The 20,889-nt window shown below is 45.7% G+C and overlaps 1 protein-coding gene across 3 annotated transcripts in view; it reads left to right on the top strand.

Annotated features, from left to right (window-relative positions):
- Window positions 1-893: 893 nt before the first annotated feature.
- Window positions 894-20,889, top strand: part of LOC147685008 (uncharacterized) — a 2,279,237-nt gene continuing 2,259,241 nt past the window's right edge. The window contains exon 1 of one of the 3 annotated variants that reach the window (XM_086940905.1): window positions 894-1,000. In XM_086940905.1, coding sequence (XP_086797031.1) covers window positions 986-1,000 — 15 coding nt within the window. In that variant the 5' untranslated portion in view covers window positions 894-985. The remainder of the gene's footprint in view (window positions 1,001-20,889) is intronic. The other 2 variants (XM_086940907.1, XM_086940908.1) reach the window with 2 other exon arrangements.

Below are 20,889 nucleotides of genomic sequence, written 5' to 3'. Positions count from 1 at the left end.
TTCTGGCATGAAACCTCGCTTATCCCTCTACCTGTGTTTGGTACTCTTTTGTAACCTGCACACGTCAATTTTCTCTTGTAACATACTGTTTACTACCGCCTACATTTTGTTCGCTTTAGATACTTGCACAAGTGCCACCATTGCCTACATAACGTTTGTTCTTGTGTTTGAGTGTCTGCCATTTATTACAGTATTATACCTCTACTTGTACTTTGTACGCCTTTGTAACTTGCACACGTCACTTTTTCCTCCTGTAATACACCGTTTGATACCTCTTGTATTTTGTTTGCTCACAATTGTCACTTTTACCTCATGTAACTTAACGCTTGCTTTTGCAATTTGTTCACTTGTATTTTCTCCTCATGAATCATTAACGTTCCTATTGTGAAGCGGTCTGACACCTTCGGCTAAAGTCCGCGCTATATAAAAACGCATAAATAAATAAATAAATAAATAAATAAATGAAACACTACACAAAGGTATTAGCAACATAAAATAATTCCATGAAGCTCATTCAATTGGCAGAGGCATTGCACTTTCATTTTGACACAAGCCACGCGTCAAGGCTGGGCGGAGCTCCTCGAATCCAGTCGTCGTCCAGTAAAACCAGAAAGAAGTCGTGTGCGCACTCTGACGGGGCGGCGGCACGCTGATAATAAACATCGGGAGTTCATGGAAGTTGTAGGTGCAATGCGAGTGCAAACAGGCCCTGGAAGAGCGACCTGAGTGGTTAACCGATAGTGTGGTGGGCGGTCACACTGCAACTTAAGAGGGTGGCTTCCCACCAGCATCAAACCAATCGTGATGCGCGAAGGCTCAGAGTGGCATCTCATGGGTTCGGCTCTCTGTCACAGGCAGAGCCGCTGGCCTATTATAGGCTCCGAGGGGGGCGGGGAGGGGAAGGCATCTGTTAACAGAAAATAAGAAAATAACTGCAGGCCCAGACTCCAGAGTGAAAGTACCGGAAGAGAGCTTGAGCAAAGGGATGGAGGCTGCGACGGTGAGCTAGAAGACTGAATGGGGTGGCACTCAGGACCAAGGGATTGGGCTGAACAGTGTGTTTGTCACCTGAACGAATAATCTGTTAATGTTGTGGGGGTGTTCGAACAAACTAGATGGTGAACAAAAAAGGCTGTAGAAGAGATGGCCGTGAGCTATAATGTATGGGGTGAATCTTTAGCTCGTAAGGGTGATTTGAGCCACGAGATTTATGAGCAAAACCAAGATTCTACCTTCCAAACTAGGGGAGTGTACCACTGGCATGTAACAAGTGCTTGGTGGGGAGATGTTTATAAAAAAAAATAAAAAAACATGGTCGGAAGAAGGAGAGTTTCAACAGCCTTTGGACTAAACCATAAGTTTGGAGGCGTCACTCGAATTCCGTGGGCTAAAAGAAGGCAATTTGGTGACGAATCGGGGGTTGTGGTTGAACGCCAACCGATTGGACAACTGGCAGGTCACAAAACTGGTCGGTGATTGCACAACCACCACCCTAACACAGACACATTAACAACACCTATAGGATCGAACTGTAACATCGTGTTCTTCTACGTGTGCAGAGCGTGACTTGACACTTTAAGGGACCACGGGAATAAACATAAAACAGCTATGAAACAGAAATGCATGGGTGGAAGCAAAAGCTCAGTTGGTTTTAAGGATTTAGTATACAAGTACGAATCCGTACTGGCCATGCAAGATAATTCGCGGGGAGAGCCCAACCCCGGGGTCTAGCTTAGCTCTAACAGCCTATATACAAGCCACCGAAACAACTGTCGACATCAATTATGCAATACACTATATTGTAAATTACAAATGTTATACGGTGTAAGTCTGGTTAGAGACTTCATTCAAGTATATATGTAGAAGTATTATTACTGAAACAGTATTTTTTTTTGTTCACCTATGTTTCTAATTTGTTAAAGAAAAACGCCTTTCCAATAGCCAACAAATCCCTGCATGTTGAGATGTTTAAGGATAATGTTAATATTGCTAAATTAATAAAACGAAAGTTCCAGAGTTAGAAGTGCTGTTTGACACGAGAACTAAGCTAAACCGTGTGGGTGGGTGTTTTTATTTTGACCCTATGTAGGAAATGTGTATGATGTTGGGCATCATGACCACTGAAGCGCGGTTATCGTGTTATGGGACACAGTATGAAGGGTGAGAGATGAAGGAGTGCAGTATTCTTGTTTCTGGTAAACTGGTAGCTTTGAACAGATTTGCCAGTCTCTTAAGTATTTCTTATGATCATAGTCCATATAGTTGGTTACTGCATGAAAATGTCCATTTTGAGGTATTTTGTTTAATGTTGATGGTCCTGAGCAGGTAAAGGTTGGAGGAAGGTAATCTCGACCCTAATCTTACTGTGAGATGACAAAGAACGGCCGTCATAGTATATAGTTTGTTGGGCCCTGCAGAGGTAAACTTTAAGTCCTCTGTTGGTTAGTGACATGAGGAAATCTAATAATTTATTCCATGCCTTTTCAGTTGTTTTATGCGAGTTAGAATGCCAGCGAGTTTAAGGAAATTATGATGTAGTCTGTATGAACTGCAGTCAGCTGCCTGACTGCTGAGTGTCACAGTATTAGCATCAGTGTTGCCCAAAAGGGTTATATGTTGCATTGTAATTGTGTTTATATACTTAACCCCGACAAAACCGAGTTGGTTTTGACGGGTGGCTCCTCCAGTCCCTGGAACTCTTTGTTTTGGCCACCCTCCCTGGGTTCTCCTCCTACCCCTTCCTTTTCGGTCAAAACCTTAGGGATTAAACTCAACGCTCACCTCACCTTGCACTCTCAGATTAGTTCAGTTGTTTCCTCATGGTTTCTCACCCTCCGCACTATTCGAAAGGTGTCACGTTTTTTCTCCTTTTGTGCCCTTAAACTCATTTTGTCTGCGATGGTGATCTCCCGCTTAGATTACGGCAACGTCCATTATATCGGGGTCCCCGCATACAATCCTCGGAGACTCCAACTGGTGCAGAACCAGGCAGCCCGACTTGCTTATAACCTGCCCAAGTCCCATCACGTTACCCCGCTGCTCAGAGCTCTGCACTGGTTGCCTATTCGGGAACGTGCCCTGTTTAAGTTGGGTTGCATCACCTTCCCGGCCAGGGCGGGGACCGCTCCTGGCTTTATTTCCTCGGAGATCAAGGCCTACTGTCCCACTAGAGAGTTGCGTTCCTCCTCACAATCTTTTTTGGTTGCCCCTCGTTTTAAGAAGAAGAGGTCAGGAGGCGTTAAATTTTCCACGCTCGCGCCTACCTTCTGGAATACTCTTTCCCCTGTTCCTCAGGTCCCCCCCATTATCCAGACTTTCGGAAAGCTCTGAAAACATTTATTTTTGCCCAAGCCTTCCCACCCTAGTAGTTTGTCCTTCCCACTGTCCTATGGTCTGTGTCCCTAGCGCCAAGAAACCGCTCGGTGAATGTGCGCTTTATAAATATTTTAATTTCAATTTCATATAGTACTTGACTACCCCTGATGAGGCGAGGAGTTGGAGTGCTTAACACCAGTCAGCATGCTGCTCTGGAATCCAAGGTCAGCATGTATATGGTGTTTACATAGCACAAACCTAGCCATAAGGCAGAAGAGCCAAACGCTTTTTAGGTCTCGCTAGCGAACGCAGTGCATGCGATGAATCGCCTTGCGAGACTCTTTTGTTGCCGCTTTCTGTGCTGAAGGGAGACCGGAGATGGCACGCGCGGACAGGAGATGTGCAAGCGTACGGACAGGAGATGTGCACTTCGAACACATGCACATCTCCTGTCCCCAGAGGCTGGCAGCGCGCGCATCACACACTTTCAATTTCCCTCCCCCGTCGGCTCCAAGGAGCCAGCTTGTTTTGCCCGGTCTGTCTTTTCTCCTCTCTCGCTTTCCCTTTCTCAAACTGTCTCTGATGTGGAGACGGGGCTCACACTGCCAAAGTACGTAAAAAATGCAGCTGATCTCCTGAGACTAGGGGGGCATTACCTGGTCTGTAGTCACATCACACAGACTGATGCAGTGTTTCATCTCCCTGCTCTTGCAGTGTTGGCCTAACACCATCACTTCAGGACAGAATAATAGTGCACCAGGTAGACAGATGCACCGCTAGGAAGACAGGGTCTCACATTACAGAGTTCCTGCAGAGATTTGAATTGTTAGAAAAGGGGCCCGAGACCTCTGGTCCCGAATGAATGGTTCTTGCAGTGGCACAGGGAAGGGCCTGCACCCTTAAAAAGGAGGCTTGTTACAATAGTGCCTCTGGGGTTACTGTTTCTAATGAATTACTTGCTGATTTGTTAACAATACAGCAGTGCCTCTGGAAGTGTTTCACACATGGCTGGGCACGGACATGCAACACTTTTCACTTTGCTTCTGTGATTCTGGGACAGACATGTCCAGCTTTTCGTTCAGCTGCTCTGGAAGCGGTTTCTTTAAAGGCATTGTTCCGTGCGTGCACTGGTTGTGACATGATAAAACATAACATATTTAAGATGAGGATAAAAGAAAGCTAATGTAAACAATTCCTCTTCATGATCGTGTGCACATGGGTACCTGGACCATTTTTCAGAAAAGGGCGGTTCAGTCCAGTTTTCAAAAGCCTTTGCAGACATAACCACAACTATAGCGGGTAATTTGTTACTGGATAGTAACTGTTTCTTAGAACCTGGATGTTCAAAAGCAGCTTATTGTTCAACAGTATTAGAAAGTACCATCGTAACTCTGTAAAACAAGCATTTGACAATTGCATTTCATTTGTTAGAGTTTGAGCTATTGGTATTGTAAATGACAATGCCTTTTAATTATTTGTTTTGAATACCTGCAAGCGGTGCCTAAATACTTACAATCCATGCTTACGTGAATGAATCGTGGCAGTTAAAGGGGCACAGTTGCAGCCAGCCTTGTTTCTCATGAACGACTGTAAGCACAAAGTATGTTTACACACCACTTGCAGATTTTCAAAACACATAAATAAAAGACTTTGTCATTTACAATGCCAATAGCTCAAACTCTCGCAAATGCGAGACCTATTGCATTGCAAATGCTTGTTTAAGTGGTTATTGGGATCAATCATGGGCTTTCATGGAAACCATTGTTTGCATTAATTCCAGTTTCTAAGTGGTACATTAAATTAATAGGAGTTGGGGTGATCTTTGGTTGGTAGATGATATGTGTATTCATGCAGATGTTTGGTAGTGTAAATACATAAGCTACAGGAGATTATGTATTGTTGGATTGCAGGGATACATCTTGAAGGGAGAGGATATAGTCTTTGAGATGAGACGTTGGCGGTAGTGATAAAGGACATTTGATTTAGAGTAGGCTGTGCTCAGAGAAAGGAGGCATGCAGCGGATGGAAAGTAAGGTAAGGTTCATATGGAAGCAAAAAGGAGAGGAAACAATTGGAAGGTTTAAGTCTAGGTCAGTATTCATGGGGTTACACAGTAGGGATTTGAGATTGCATGTCATCAGATTGGCTCCGGTTCTGGCTTGGGAGAGCACCATGTGAAGCACCCTATGTGATTTCCTGTCACAAATTTGAAGTGGTTTTTCGAATTATCGCCTTATTTAATTTTGGTGCAGTTAAATAATTGTCAGTAGCTGCTCAGTTGTACGAAGGCAAATCATTTATTGTGTGCTTGAAATTAATATTCAGTTTTAGGCTGCCGAGTAGCAATTCACCAATCACATACATGAAGATTCTGAGATGAATAGCTCAAAGGACGAGTCTACTTAATCCCTGGAAGATTTAGAAGCCATATGCTTAATTGCATTGTCAAGCCATTCTGAATAAAAATCATGATCTGTGAAAATACTTGCATTACAGATTGTGTCAAAGCTGGGAATAGCTACTCGAGATATAGTGAATAACTGTGTAACAAAATAATTACCACCATATATCTTACCCGAGGTCACATGGTGACTTGTGGACCAGACAGGAAATCCTTTTTTTAGCAATCATCCAAAAGAGAGAAAAACCAACTTTTCTCTCTGCCTTATCAGGGGTGTGGAATTTAATAAAGTATCTACTTGTCCATGGGCCAGGTTGCTTCATAAATCTACTTGTTGTTACAGCTGCTAACCCATGATTGCACTTTATTTGTAACAGTTTTTTTTAAAATTAGCACTAAAATTTAGAAATAGCATGGAGGGATAAATGTTTTAACTTGTTTTTAACACTGTAACGCTTTTGATGAACTGTTACTTTTAATTCTGGAAGTGGTTTTTAGATTGTATTAATTTAATTTAAACTTAGTCTATTTGATTGTGCTTTTATGGTTGTTTTTTTCGAATAACCGAATAAAGATATTATAACAAAATCCACTTATCCCTTTTGTGCCATGCACAATTTATGGCAGCAATCTCATTATATAAGAACTCTGAAATAGGCTCTCTGATTATGCCAGGGCTCCTTCCATAGTAGGGTTTGAATACTAGCAATTCCCTTATGTTGCCACGTTTCTGCAGATCTACATACTGGCGCTGGTTGTAGGGAAAGTGAACTTGCAAACACTCAGATTTTCGCATGAACAAACCTACTACACCTGCATATTTGCTCATGCTAAAATGCTCTTAACAAATATTTTTAGGAGTACTATTTCTTGGCCTACTTCTGTAAAGTGTTTTGAATTCACGTAAGTTGTATTTGTGCAATAAATGCAGGGACGTGAGTGCACTTTTGAGACTTTATTTAATAATTGGGCCCCTAGTTAGACATGGCGTTAATGATGACCTTTGTGTCAATTAAAATTCTGTTTCAATGTTTGTTATGATGACTGGGACCCGGCAGCTCCTACACCAAGCATTGACAAAACCAAAAGGCTGACTAACAATTTCAGACCTATTGATTGGCTTTACCAATGCTTGTTTATTTTTGTTTCCCATACTCTTATCAACACTGGTTACACAGATTTCCATTATGAATATTCTTAGGTCTCGCCTACACAGCGTGCATGCGCTGCATAGGAGGGCCTTTAGCCATTGGTCTTCACTTTTCAAGCACTGAACTCGTGCTTTGTGGCAGCATCCACTTTGTGGGAGCGAGCAGCGGTGCACCACAAGCACAAGTGCAGTGCTTGAAAAGTGAAGACTGTTCTCCCAAGCGCGCGCATCATTCGCGGGCTCACTTCCTGCTCCCCCCCTCTCTTCACGTGGCCACTCCCCTTCCTGTATGCGATGATTGCAGGGGCCGTGCTGGTTTTAGTATTGGGACATTTGGTGTATCCTCGCTGCGCGTTTGTGACTCTGTAACGCACATACCGGGCACTGCGCTTTTTAATTTATTAAATTATTTCTCGCTTCCTCCATCTTTTGAGCAATGCGCTTTAATTATATTTGCAGCTTTAAAGCGCTGTGCTTTCATTTTATGTGCAGCTTCAAAGCTGCATCTGCTCCACCTCCAGCCACCAAAAACAAGGTGCATATTTCACGCTCCTCTCATCTCTTTATTAGCAGCCAGGCAAAAGCCTCTTTTGTTCATGGTGATCAACCCGCCTGCTCTCCTCCCCTGCAGCAGCTGATCAGTAGCCCACAAGGAATATCCACAACACCAGAACGAGTTGTGCGGCTGCCAGGACCCAGATACATGCGAGTCACAGCTTTTGAAAATGTATGATGTTATAGTGCAACTGAGGAGATGCAACGAGCTTAGCTTCTGTATTTTCATGCGCTCAGTCGGATGTAGTATAGTGTGGCGAAGATGCTGTATGTTTGATGTTATCAGCACAGCTGTGCTGAGCCCTCGCATTGGGTAAACACTTCTCTATGCGCCAATAAGCAGTTTGCTGTAGCAGCGCTGCGTGAGATGGTGTTATTATATGGAAGAGTATGGCTGTACTGAGCATGCATGCTGCTCTTCAATGCTCTAGTATTTGAATTAAAAAATTGAAACAAACCTTGCCTATTGTTCTCCTGCGGGGCATGGAGGATCAACAGAAATGTTTTATGAATATGGCAGCTGCCACTAAAGATAACAGCAGGACAAATTGTGTGGTGCGGCTGCCAGGTACTCTGGACTCCGCCTGGGCGAGCTTTATTTACGAGGGGAAATTATTTGATTTTTTATTAACTGTTTCTGCACATTTCAATGGCAGTTTTTAAGCATACAAAGCTTTGTACTTTTATTTTGGCTCTACTCTTCACTTTCCCAGCGTCCATGCATTTACCATTATGTTAATTATTGCTTTGGCTGCACACGCCTCACAAACACGTTTATCAGAAATCACTCCAACACATCTCTACCCCCTTCCACCTCGCACCCCAGGCCATGCATACAGGACGCCTGGCTGTAGGCCCCTAAGAGTCTCCCATCCCTGGGGAATCCTGATCTGGTTGTAGCCTCATTTCCCTGATGGCTATCGCTCTGCATTTAGGGCCTCCTTGTTAATCACCATTTGTTGTAAGTTCTTCGGCTCCTCCTGTCTCCACGCATTTCAAATGTACTTTTTGGGGTTGTTTATCTGCTCCTGTCTGCATGCATTTCCTCGTCTGCACACATTGCAAAAACTGTTTGTTTCCTGTATATATATATATTTTTTTAACACATATTAGCTCCAATACTTAGTAAATTATTAACTTCAGTTTTTATCATATGCTTTCATAACTAGTGTCATAGCAATATCAGGATATGTATGCATTATTTTTCAGAGCAACTTTTAGATAATATCAAATTTGGTAGCAGCAGCATGCATTTTATAAATGCTTGACGGGTTTAGGTGTTCTTTCAAATTATAAACATTTCAACCTTTGATGTCTTTTCAGAAATTATGTTATTTAGGTAATTACACATTTTAAAACATGTTTTCGTGCCACCAGCACGCAGTTCAATATTTGCTAATGCTTGTACACACCGTTTTAGCCACGCACCCCCGCCATAGACCAAGCAGGCCTGGCTACATACCTTTACAGCTTGCTTGCTTGCTATGCTTGTCTTTTAATATTGTTCTTTCATAAAAGCAAATACTTGCGGTTTGTTATGACTTCTTATGCTTCTTTCAAAAATAATTCTTACTCCCATGCACTATTCTGTTACTTTAGTCAACTCTAAGCCGTTTAATTTTATAGGCTGCGTACATTTAGCATTTCCACAATTATTCAGTTGGCTACTGAAGCCTCTGAAGTATGTTTATTTTTGTGAACAAACCATACTGTTTACTATGACAGGCTGCAGTGGCCTCAGCTCCTTTTATGTTTATTCACTGTGAGAAGTTGGCCTGGTATATGATGATCACCAATTCTAGTGAGCACCTTGCACCAGTCCAAACGACCCTTATGATGATTGGTTGTAAGTCAACCTTATAGACCAGCTATCCTAGGGGTAGCATGGACAAAAGCAGTCTTAGGCTAAATGAGGTACCGGGTTTTTAGAGACCCGGTGGTGCCAGGGGATCACACCGAAGACCTCTAGGTTCTCCCTGTTCTGGACTTACAGAAACACAGAGTCTTCTAGGTGAAGTCAATGATCGAGTTTTATTGGCTGCAACCAAGTAACATGCGTCCTAGAAGTACGACAACACGGGCCGTAAGTTCTCAGGAGACTGTTCGTTTTTACAGAACCAGCCTTCTCCTTATATACACAAATAATAGCTGTAGGCAAGAATTCTTGAGTTTATGATATGGCTATACACATATTTTCGTAACAATACAAAGAGCGAAGTCATGCTGGTCAGCACATATTTCAGATGTCCGGTTGGTGATGGATTACCCCGCCAAATCCAGAACTCCCATCAGATATCGATGAAATGCAAATAAGGTCGAGCACCCTCCCATCATAAAACGGGTCATAAACAAGAATCATGGACAGGTGTGTGTGTGTGTATGGAAAACATAGTCTGTATGTGGTGAATGGTTTATGACATGTTGTGCCTTGATGATATCTTGCTCGGCCACTGGGTGAGGAGCTGCCCGAGCAGGCTTGGCTGGAGGCAGTGGAGGCATCTTCGGCCAGGTCATGGGGAAGTCAGCTACAGAGGACGTGTCCTTTAGATCGGCTTTAATCAATTGACTTATATGAGGGCAAGCCCTAAGATGGATGCCATTTACAAAATGGAGTTCGAGGGTTCGGGACGGAAACTAAGATTTAGGGGTGTTAGCATCACTCAATCGTGATGCAAATACATAGGGATAATGTCCTGATCATTACCGGTTCGTAGATACCAAATTCGTCATGGTACGACGATGTTTTATGACGCGAGTGTTGGACCTCGATATCTGTAAAGCAGCGGGGTCCAAATCTGCAGTACCACAGACCCTCCTTTTGCCCTCATATTAGGCAATAACTCACACTAATCTGAGTCCAATTCTGTTTTGATGAATTCACGGAGATGCTGCTGTAGCATCATTCTGTTGCTCAATTCGTCCCTTGACACAGGCTTCCTTACACATGAGGTGGCGCAGAGGCCACATATTGCAGGAGCGCACTGCACAAACAGGCAGAACGTAAACAGAACGGCTAAGATCATCCCAATGAAGATCAGGGTTTTCCATCCCCAGGCAGAGATCAGTTCCCAGAACCACCCTAGCAGAGACCAATCCCCTTTTTCTGTGTGAAGGGAATCAGATATTTTGTGTAATTTGGAGATGGCCTGGTACACTGTCGGAGCATTATCGGGGATGAAAATGCAGCAACTGGATTGGATCACTTTACATACACCACCACGGTCTGCAAGTATGACGTCTAGGGCAACCCGGTTCTGAAGGGTCATAAGTCGATCCAACTGAAGCTCAGCTGTCAGGTTGTTAAGGGCACCGGCCGTTTCAGTCACGGCGGATTCAACTATTCTCGTCAGTTGTCTAATGTTCCTGCTGTTCACCATGGGCCCCCAAAATGGCAGAAAACCCTTTGCGAAGTCTCCAAACTCCTGACCCGTGGTGTCGTCTTGACTCACGACACCCCTAACTATCCTTGTCCGATGGTAATCTGCCCCGGCCGTGTAGGTGGGTGGCAGCAAAAACGAGATAAAGCATGTCCCCGAGAAGTCAGGGGGCAACCATGCATAGGCTTTGTCGTGGCAGACGAAATAGGTGCCTTTAGCCGCCAAGAATGGAGGGGAAGTTCGGGAGGCGAACACATACGTCTCCGTACATAGGCTCTTCCCCAACTGCGCTTCGGGGTCCCTGCCAATACCTTGCAGACATAAGTGACCTCGGTGGGGTACTATCCAGACTGGGGTGGATTTTGTTGATTTCTGGATTTCACTTAAGGAAATCCCATACTTGGTGATGTTCCACCTGCTGTATGGGGTAAACTCATCCTTGGGAGTTGCTCTAACCGTGTCGATATCTCTACTCATATTTCGGATCCCTGCCACTAGTGCCTTATTGTTTGAGTTCTCCCCTCGAATGTAGGGTTCAAGGGAATACAGGAACATAGTCTGGAAAGCGCACAGGGAACCGAAATAACTGAATGGCAGGACAAAATAAGGGATGCCCTTATCTGCAGTGTGTGGCATGAGTCCGCATATCCAACAGTTCGATGTGTTCATAATAGACTGGTGCTGGTGTAGGAGCTGGACAAAGGAGTTATTTGCGAATTCCAGTCTTCTGGCAGACTCGTGTTCAGGTAGAGGGTGAAAGGAGTGTGTAGGATCAGTGGGAGAAGGTGCGGGTTGTGTGTTGTGTATGAATGGAACTCGAAAGATGAACAGAGCAAAGCCAGTCAAAAACATTATTATACTACACAACATTAAGATGCTCAACACTAGAGTTCGTCTTCTTGCCATTATAGTACATATTTTCTTTTCAAAGGTCATGTGTCTAGCAGGTCTCTCAACCCCTGGAAACTCCATCCTCTGGTTGCTGCCCGCGGTGGGGGGTTGCTTCTGCCAAGATGTGCGCTCTGTCCAGTCCGGGGTGATTCCCTCAGACTGACCAGAACCGTTGACCTAGGCGTCCCCGGCTGCACTCCTCGGACTTCAACCGCGGCCTTAGCAGCAGAACCGGATGGCGGTTCGAAAATCAAAAATGAGCTAGTTCCCTGGGAGAGAGAGCTGTGGAATCAAAAATAGTTCATGGGAAGAGGGGGGAAATCGCACAAATTCGGTTAAGTCAGTTCCTCGGTTTTGGCCTCAGATTATATCGTTCCTTTCCAGGCACGGCGTGATCTTCGAACAATGTTTCAGGTTCCGTAATGTCCAACTGCATCGACGGGGGCACAGATCCTTGTAAAATACAATCACTCTCCTTGTCAGTACCAGTTCCTTTTAATCGTGCATCGCTGAAGGGGACAAAACGTGGTACGACTTCAGTCTCGGGGTCAGCGACTCCTTGCTGGACCCATCGGTCGTATGGAAGGGGCAACGGGACCCTTTTGCAGTGGGCACCGTGTACCCAATGTTTTTTCCCGTGGACACGTACTGCAGAGCGGGTAGACAGTAGAACCTGGAAAGGTCCGGTCCAGCGAGGCTCCTCGTTCTTGGTACGTCTGAAATTCCGAATCAGGATCCAGGAGCCGGGCTCGATGGCGTGGCCTGGATCGTCGGACGCCGGTGGAGAGGAGCTGTGGACCTGTTGATGTAAAGTATGCAGTTTAGTTGTCAATTCGTGCAAATAGTCAAATAGTACAGGGTACTCGATCTCATTGAGCTTTCTTGGCCTCGGTACTCCCCATATATTAGCTGGGCGCCCAAACACGATCTCGTGTGGGCTAAGTCCCAGTCTAGAATGGACAATCATTCTGGTAGACAGGACTGCTAGAGGCAAGGCATCTGGCCACTTGAGGCCTGTGCTGGCTTGGATCTTGGCCAGTTTCAATTTTAAAGTGCCATTATAGCACTCTACCAATCCTGCTGACTGGGGGTGGTTTGCAGCATGGAACTTCTGGCGGATGCCTAGACACTCACACACTCTCTTCATTACTCGTCCCACAAATTCACTTCCATTATCATTCCAGACAATCCTAGGCATGCCGAATCTAGGGAAGAATTCTTTGACAAGGGCTTTAGCAGTTGACAAGGCAGTGTTGTTCTTAAGGGGGTATGCTTCTAACCACCTGGAGAAAACGCAAACAACAACAAGGACATATTTCAGGTTGTTGCACCTCTCCATGTGAATGAAATCTAGTTGCAAGACCTCAAACGGGTATGTTGGAGGGGCGAAATGACCGGTTGGGGTTCCCCTACCGGGATTGTGTTTCAAACACACCATACAGTTTCTGACCAGATTCTCTGCACATTTTGGGATACCACTATTCTGCCATACTGGGGCCAACAGCTTACATATTCCTTTTACGCTAATGTGTGCCATTCCATGGGCCATCGTTACCACTGCGAGCACATAAGCATCGGGTAACAACCATCGCTGATGTTCTGACAGTTCGACCCAACAACCATTCGCGTCTAACCTACCTTTGCTTTTTCTCCATTCATTCACTTCTCTCTCGGTAGCGTCAGCTTGTATAGTCTTTACACTTTCAATGGTGTCTTCACACATACCCACATCAGGGGTCCATCTAGCAGGGCCTACTACATACATCCGACTCATTGTGTTCCTTGCAGTCTCTTTCGCGACTTCATCGGCGAATGCATTCCCTCGACCAACATCATCTCGGATCTTTCTATGCGCACTACATTTCACAATTGCAACCTGTAGGGGCAAGGTCAGTGACTCGAGAAGGTCGTGTACTAGCTGGCCATGTTGTATCTTTGCACCATGCGACGTCAGGAACCCACGTTCACGCCACAATCTTCCAAAACTGTGGGCGACGCCGAAGGCGTACTGACAATCAGTGTACACGTTCACTCGTTTTCCTTTCGCCAACACACATGCTCTTGTGAGTGCGACTAACTCCGCTGCTTGTGCAGAATTCTGGGGGATGCGAGCTGTCTCTACAATCGTGTGTAATGTTGTCACGGCATATGCTGCAGTCGTATCACCATTCGGCAACTTGAAACATGAACCATCAACCCATAAGTTATCATTACATTCGGGAAGGGGGGTGTCTTTCAAATCTACTCTCCCTTTGGTCTCTTCCTCTGTCCTAAAGCAGCAATCATGTTTGTCGACCTCATCTGTCTCTGCTGGAATGGGTAATAATGTAGCAGGGTTGAGTGTATCACACCTTTTTATGTGAATGTGACTTGCTAACAGGGTCAATTCATAGCTGGATAGTCGAGCACTAGTTAGATGCTGTGTTTTTGTCCTGTTCAGTAGGATATCTACTGCATGCGGGACCATAACGGTCAGAGTATTATTCATGACTAACCCAGCCGACTGTCGAATACAGACAGCCGCTGCGGCAGTGGCCCTCAAGCAACTCGGTAATGCCTTAGCTACGGGATCTAGAGTCGCGGAGAAATATGCACATGGGCGTTGTTTGCCCCCAAAGTGCTGTGTCAAAACCGATAATGCGCACCCTTCCTTCTCATGGACGTATAGTGTAAACGGCTTGCTGTAGTCGGGGTTGCCCAACACAGGAGCCGAACATAATGCATCACGCAACTCATGGAAACTCGCCTGACAATCTTCAGACCAAGGCAAAGGTTTGGGTGTGTCTTTACGCATTAATGCCAGCAAGGGTTTGGCCAATAGTGAGAAGTTCGGTATCCATTGTCTACAGTACGATGTAATGCCCAAGAAAGCACACACTTCTCTTTGTGTCCTTGGGATACTCAATTCTGCAATTGCCTGTATCCTTTCTGGGGTCAGTCTCCTTCCCTCCTTCGATAAGATGTGACCTAAGTAGGTTACTTCTTGTCGGCAAAATTGAAGTTTGGAAAGCGAGACCTTGTGCTTCATGTCACATAAATGACGCAACAAGGACAACGTGGCTTGCTTGCAAATTTCTTCAGTGTCTGCAGCGATCAGTAGATCGTCTACATACTGAATCAGAGTCGCGCCAACAGGTAGAGTAATCGTATCAAGTTGCGTTTTCAGAGCCTGACTGAATATTGATGGACTCTCGCAGTAGCCCTGGGGAGCGCGTCTAAAACGGAAACTTCGACCTCCTAAATTGAAGCCGAAAATATCTCGGCTCTCTTCGGCGATTGGGATGCTGAAGAAGGCATTCTTCAGGTCGATCACTGAAAACCAATTGGCTGAGGCTGGAACCATTGTCAATAAGGCAGTGATGTCGGGGACGACTGGAAACTGCGGTACAACGATCTTATTCACTTCCCTGAGATCAATGACAAATCGGTACACAGGGGGCTGTGAAGGATCGGTACGCTTTAAGACAGGCAAAACGGGACTGTTACAAATGTTGCCTGTAGTTTCTTCGATGACATCTTTCTCGATCAGGTCGTAAATGATCGCTAACAAAGCCTTTTCACATTCGTTTGATATTCGATATTGGGGAATGCGTGGTAACCTGACGTTACTTTTCAATGTTATGACATACGGTGCTATCTCCAAACGACCCACATCATTAGAACCGTTCGCCCAAAGTACATCTGGAAGAGATGACAACTCAGTCGGACTTTTTTCTTTTGACAAATACATCGGGGAAATCGCTTTCTTACCAAGGGTGAGTTGTACTCCCGAAGGAGAACAGTATAAAGTTGCATACAATCTCTTCAGCAAATCCAAACCTAACAAATTTTCGCCACAACCTGTTGTAAGAATGAGGGGTGCTTCTAATTCGCATGGGCCAACAGAAAGGGGCATGGGATTGGAGATCGGGTTTCTAACAGGGGCGCCAGAAAAACCTACTGAAACGTTCATTTCGCCGGACAAAGGTGCGCCAGGAAGTTTTGAGTGCATAATCGAACTTTTTGTAGCACCAGTATCCAGCAGAAATGGCTCCGATACTCCGGATGTGATCACCTCGACGTAAGGTCCATTCTGATCTACTGGAACTGAAACAACTCCCTCTTTGTCCATGGCTGTCCTAGCACTTATTACCCTCATTCTCGTTTTCTGCGTAATAGTCATCTGCATAGTACTGAGCTGACCTGGAGGACGCATTGTTCTGTTGGTCAAAGCTATTCATAGAATTCTGAGGCGGGAAGGAATTGGTGTTCTGGGGGACGCTTCCACGGCCCCTACCCCTAGGAGCCTGTTGAACACCTCTACCTCTTGCGCCGGAGGCACCGTTTAAACGTCGTGCAAGAGCTTGGCAATTACTTTTGAAATGACCCTCTTCTTTGCAATATGCACATTGATTCGGGCCACACTGAGAACGCTGGTGGGCAAACTCGTTTCCTTGTGCGTTTCTCGAATCTGCTGCGGTTGCTGATAATTGGGCTGACTAGGAGTGCGAGGCGGATACGCTTGTTGGAGAAGAACTTTAGTCTTTAGTTCTTTAGTCTTTTTCTCAGACTTGTCTAGCTCGTCTTTGCGTCTATTTTCATAGTACTGGGCTGTGGCTAAAATCTGTGCTGACGTGGAGACAGCCCAAGCACTCTCTGAATCCTTCAATTTATTGCATAGTTCAGGGAGCAGATTATGTACAAATTTGTCTACAAACAATCTTTGACCACCCTCGGTAGCCATGTCCTGACCACTATGATCAGTGAAAGTCTCCTCAAATCTCGTGAAAAAGTCAGACACATTCTCATCTTTCTTCTGTTTGCATGCGGATAGCTTGTCCCAATTTACGCGTAATTCAGGCATCAACGTTTTCATGTACGCGATAATCCTACCGGGAAGGTCTGCTATCAAAGGCTCGGGTTTAGAGCCACCAATTTGTCTGGCATCAGTAGCTGTGATATTAGCCCATGAGTCACCTAGTTCTTGATCATGGTCCGCATGACGGATTTTACTCCATAAAGGATGCAGAACAACATTCCCAAACAACATGTCAATATCTGCTAAATTCATTATACATGAGCTGGCAGTCTGTGACAACACCTTGTAATATCCGGCTGGGTTTTTACGGGGATCAGGTAGTGTCTGTTTGAGTGCTAACACTTCGGATCTTTTCCAGGGGACATGTACCCATACACGCTGGAAATGCGGTGGAACAGGTGGTTGTGCGTTCGCATCGCCTTCCCTCCATACCGGGGGAACCTCTCTCATGGGGTACTGTCGTGCCCTTTTCCTACCAGACACATCGTCCTCATCGAACGATCTAGAGCTGTTTCCTGTGCTCCTATAAGATAACAGCAAATCCATTGCTTTCTCAACATCTGCGCCTATAATCATGCCTTCATAGAATTTGAATCGTATGCGGGCTAGTTCCTGCATTCTGCGTTTTGGGTCATTGTCTCGTACGTCTTCCCAGAGGTATACACACATTTCCTCAAATACGTATCTTTGAGTGGCTGGATCCCACTGACGGAAGACTTCCATAACAGATTGAAGATCATACCTTACAGTATTAGTAACCCATTTGCGTGCTAACTCATTCAGTACTTCTCTTTCCTCGTAGTCGGGTAGTTGACTACGCAACTGTCTACGTTCTGGTTTAGGGGTCGTTTTAGGCGACCCAAAGAAGGGCGAGAACAGACCAGTGACAGTACGTGCCACTCTCTGTCTGACAGAAGGAGAAGCTTGCGGCGAGGCAGATGCGCCAGAAAAGACAGGCTGATGTAAAGAGGAAGTCGAGGCAACAGTAGAGGAAGCCGAGGCAGTAGCAGACGTAGTATCATAGTGAATAGTTGGAGCAGTAGGCAAAGTCATGGAAGTAGAAGGAGTATGTAGCAAAGGCGGCGGCCCTTGAGAAGGCTGTGCCGGAGAAGTAGGAACCAGCTGAAGAGGAGCTGGTGCTTGTGCAAGAGCTGCTTTTCGTGCCCTAGGGCGTGGTATAACAATACGTCTCGGGGGTCCAACAATACTCAATGTGTATGGGGGTGGTGAGTTCAATAAATGAGACATTAATGGATCTTTCTCAGTTGTTCCCTTTGAGTCTTGTCCCCCGTGTGGTAACACCGGGTAGCATTTATCTATTGCTAGTTTCTTGCTTCTGAGCATTTGTTCGCTTTCCTGCTCTTCCTCATTATCCCTGTATGCGATGGCAGCTTGTACCATCGACATGCCTCTTTTATTTTTCTTTGCTAATTTTATTTCTTTCTGTTTGGCTTCTTTGCGCCATAAGCGAAAAGAGTCAAACATCGCCGGCCGGGCTTTCTTCTTGAACAATTTGACATTGAGGTTGTCTAATATTTCTGAGTCAAAACTACCATGTTGGGGCCATTTTAAAACACCATCCTTGCGGGTGTATTTTATCCATACCTCGTTATACGTGATAGGACCTACTCCATGTTTTATATATAACTCATATGTTGGAGTCCCGATCGGAGGAACCGGACACGAATCCTCTAATCTGGAGTCCTTACTACAACCAAGACAAAACAAGTTTCCAAGTCTGCTGAGACCAGGCATCTTCGCTCACTAGTCTAGCTTCAAACTTCAAGGGATTATTTAATTACGATATTGTCGTGAATACACGAACCCCTCGGTTTTGGTGCTTGCAAGTACCAATACAAAAACCCTATCGCTGGGATACCAAACCAAGAACCAATACAAATCGTATCTCTAGGATACCAAAGCTAAGAACCAAACTAAGGACTAGACTAAGAACTGGGAGACGCTCCACTTATACTTAACTGAATATTGAAGATCGGTGACGTCACTAGAAGACTCGTCTATCGTTTCGCTCTACCAAGGATCACTGGGTCCAAAACAGGGCGATAGTCAGGGCAGCAGTCCTTCGTAGCCGTCGGGACGCGTGGAACCCCGCAGCAAAGACCTTCGGAACCACGTTGACATGCAGGGGTCGCTGAAGTGGCTGGCCGTCCCCCGGAATTTTCACACGAAGCTCCTCACGAACATCTGGCTTGGACCGTCACCGCTTGATATCGCCTCGAGTTGGGCGCCAACTGAGGTGCCGGGTTTTTAGAGACCCGGTGGTGCCAGGGGCTCACACCCGAAGACCTCTAGGTTCTCCCTGTTCTGGACTTACAGAAACACAGAGTCTTCTAGGTGAAGTCAATGATCGAGTTTTATTGGCTGCAACCAAGTAACATGCGTCCTAGAAGTATGACAACACGGGCCGTAAGTTCTCAGGAGACTGTTCATTTTTACAGAACCAGCCTTCTCCTTATATACACAAATAATAGCTGTAGGCAAGAATTCTTGAGTTTATGATATGGCTATACACATATTTTCGTAACAATACAAAGAGCGAAGTCATGCTGGTCAGCACATATTTCAGATGTCCGGTTGGTGATGGATTACCCCGCCAAATCCAGAACTCCCATCAGATATCGATGAAATGCAAATAAGGTCGAGCACCCTCCCATCATAAAACGGGTCATAAACAAGAATCATGGACAGGTGTGTGTGTGTGTATGGAAAACATAGTCTGTATGTGGTGAATGGTTTATGACATGTTGTGCCTTGATGATATCTTGCTCGGCCACTGGGCGAGGAGCTGCCCGAGCAGGCTTGGCTGGAGGCAGTGGAGGCAGCTTCGGCCAGGTCATGGGGAAGTCAGCTACAGAGGACGTGTCCTTTAGATCAGCTTTAATCAATTGACTTATATGAGGGCAAGCCCTAAGGTGGATGCCGTTTACAAAATGGAGTTCGAGGGTTCGGGACGGAAACTAATATTTAGGGGTGTTAGCATCACTCAATCGTGACGCAAATACATAGGGATAATGTCCTGATCATTACCGGTTCGTAGATACCAAATTCGTCATGGTACGACGATGTTTTATGACGCGAGTGTTGGACCTCGATATCTGTAAAGCAGCGGGGTCCAAATCTGCAGTACCACATAAACTCAAGAGGGCATGTGAAGCCAGCTGTTTTGCCATATGCAATCCTTTAAATACCAAATGAAAGGACACCACACAAGTTCTATATTATAAAATATATGTATTTATTTCTAGAATAATCCCCTATACTCTTTGAGCACAGAAGCACAAGCGTTAAACAAAGAACTCAATATAACATACAATAAGCTGCACAATTATGGATAGGCCGGGTGGCCACTCAAACCATATATTAAGAAAGTGGTACAAGTACCACATCGCGAACAATGAAGAGGCCTAGGGCCTTGTGAATCGCTGGGCCTACACTGGACTAACGAAGGTTAGGACATAGGATGCCCACAGGATGCGGGTGCAGTGTCTATAGGCAACAGCTTTTACCATACAAGTCAATGGTGCGTAAAAATCAGAAAGTTAAAGGATTAGGAGACTTCCGACTGGACAAGAACTTAGCCACTTGAAACTAGGACACTAGGGATGTAAATCACTACAGGGGCACCGGAGTACCCTTGTTACCTCACCCACAGCAAGCGGGTGCATAGGTGTCAAAGTGCGTCGGGTTTCTTCGTGGAGTTCTATGGAGCCTGAAGGAAAAGATGTTGCAGGCGACCAGGAGAGAAGAGTCCGGTTGGATCCAAGGGTGGATCGAAGATGTAGAGTACCTGAAAGCAGAGGGGACAGAGTCTAGGTCACTAGCCAGTGACCAGGATGGAACCAGAAGGGAACCAGGCAGTGTCGGGTTGAGATCAGGTGCTGTCGAGTAGTTTGTCTCCGCTGCCACGTGGACCAGGAAGGATCGAGGATGACCAGCTGGTGGACACAAGCTGTCCCACGAAGGCTCTTGCTGTCGGCGGCGTCTGTTCTCTAATCGGAGTCACCAAGCCTTGGCAAATGCAACCCACGCAGTACTTGAAGATGTCTTCTGGATCGAACCGGGAAGGTCAGATCGGTGGCTCCTTTGCAGGGGAGCTGGGGCCAGTCTGGCGCAACCAGACCAGCAGTGTAGTTTCAATGGATCGTCGTCACAGAGGCCACTAGCCAACGGGCAAGTGACCGGACAACGCGTCGAGCAGGAAAAGTGCAAAAGGGCCCCACGCAGCACCCGGTGAGTGTGGAGAGGTGATCTTCGGTGCACAGGCTGCTCGGGGCTGGGGCTTCTCAAACCCCAATGCACAGCTTCGAGGGGACCACATGACCTGCACGGGAAGCACTTCACTGGCTTTCCAAGATGGCCAGTCCCACGTCTCACGTTGCCT

The sequence above is a fragment of the Lissotriton vulgaris genome, chromosome 10 (assembly GCF_964263255.1).
Source record: "Lissotriton vulgaris chromosome 10, aLisVul1.2, whole genome shotgun sequence".
Taxonomy (NCBI): domain Eukaryota; kingdom Metazoa; phylum Chordata; class Amphibia; order Caudata; family Salamandridae; genus Lissotriton; species Lissotriton vulgaris.
The sequence above is the reverse complement of the archived record's forward strand: the minus strand, read 5'-3'. Positions and strand labels throughout refer to the sequence as shown.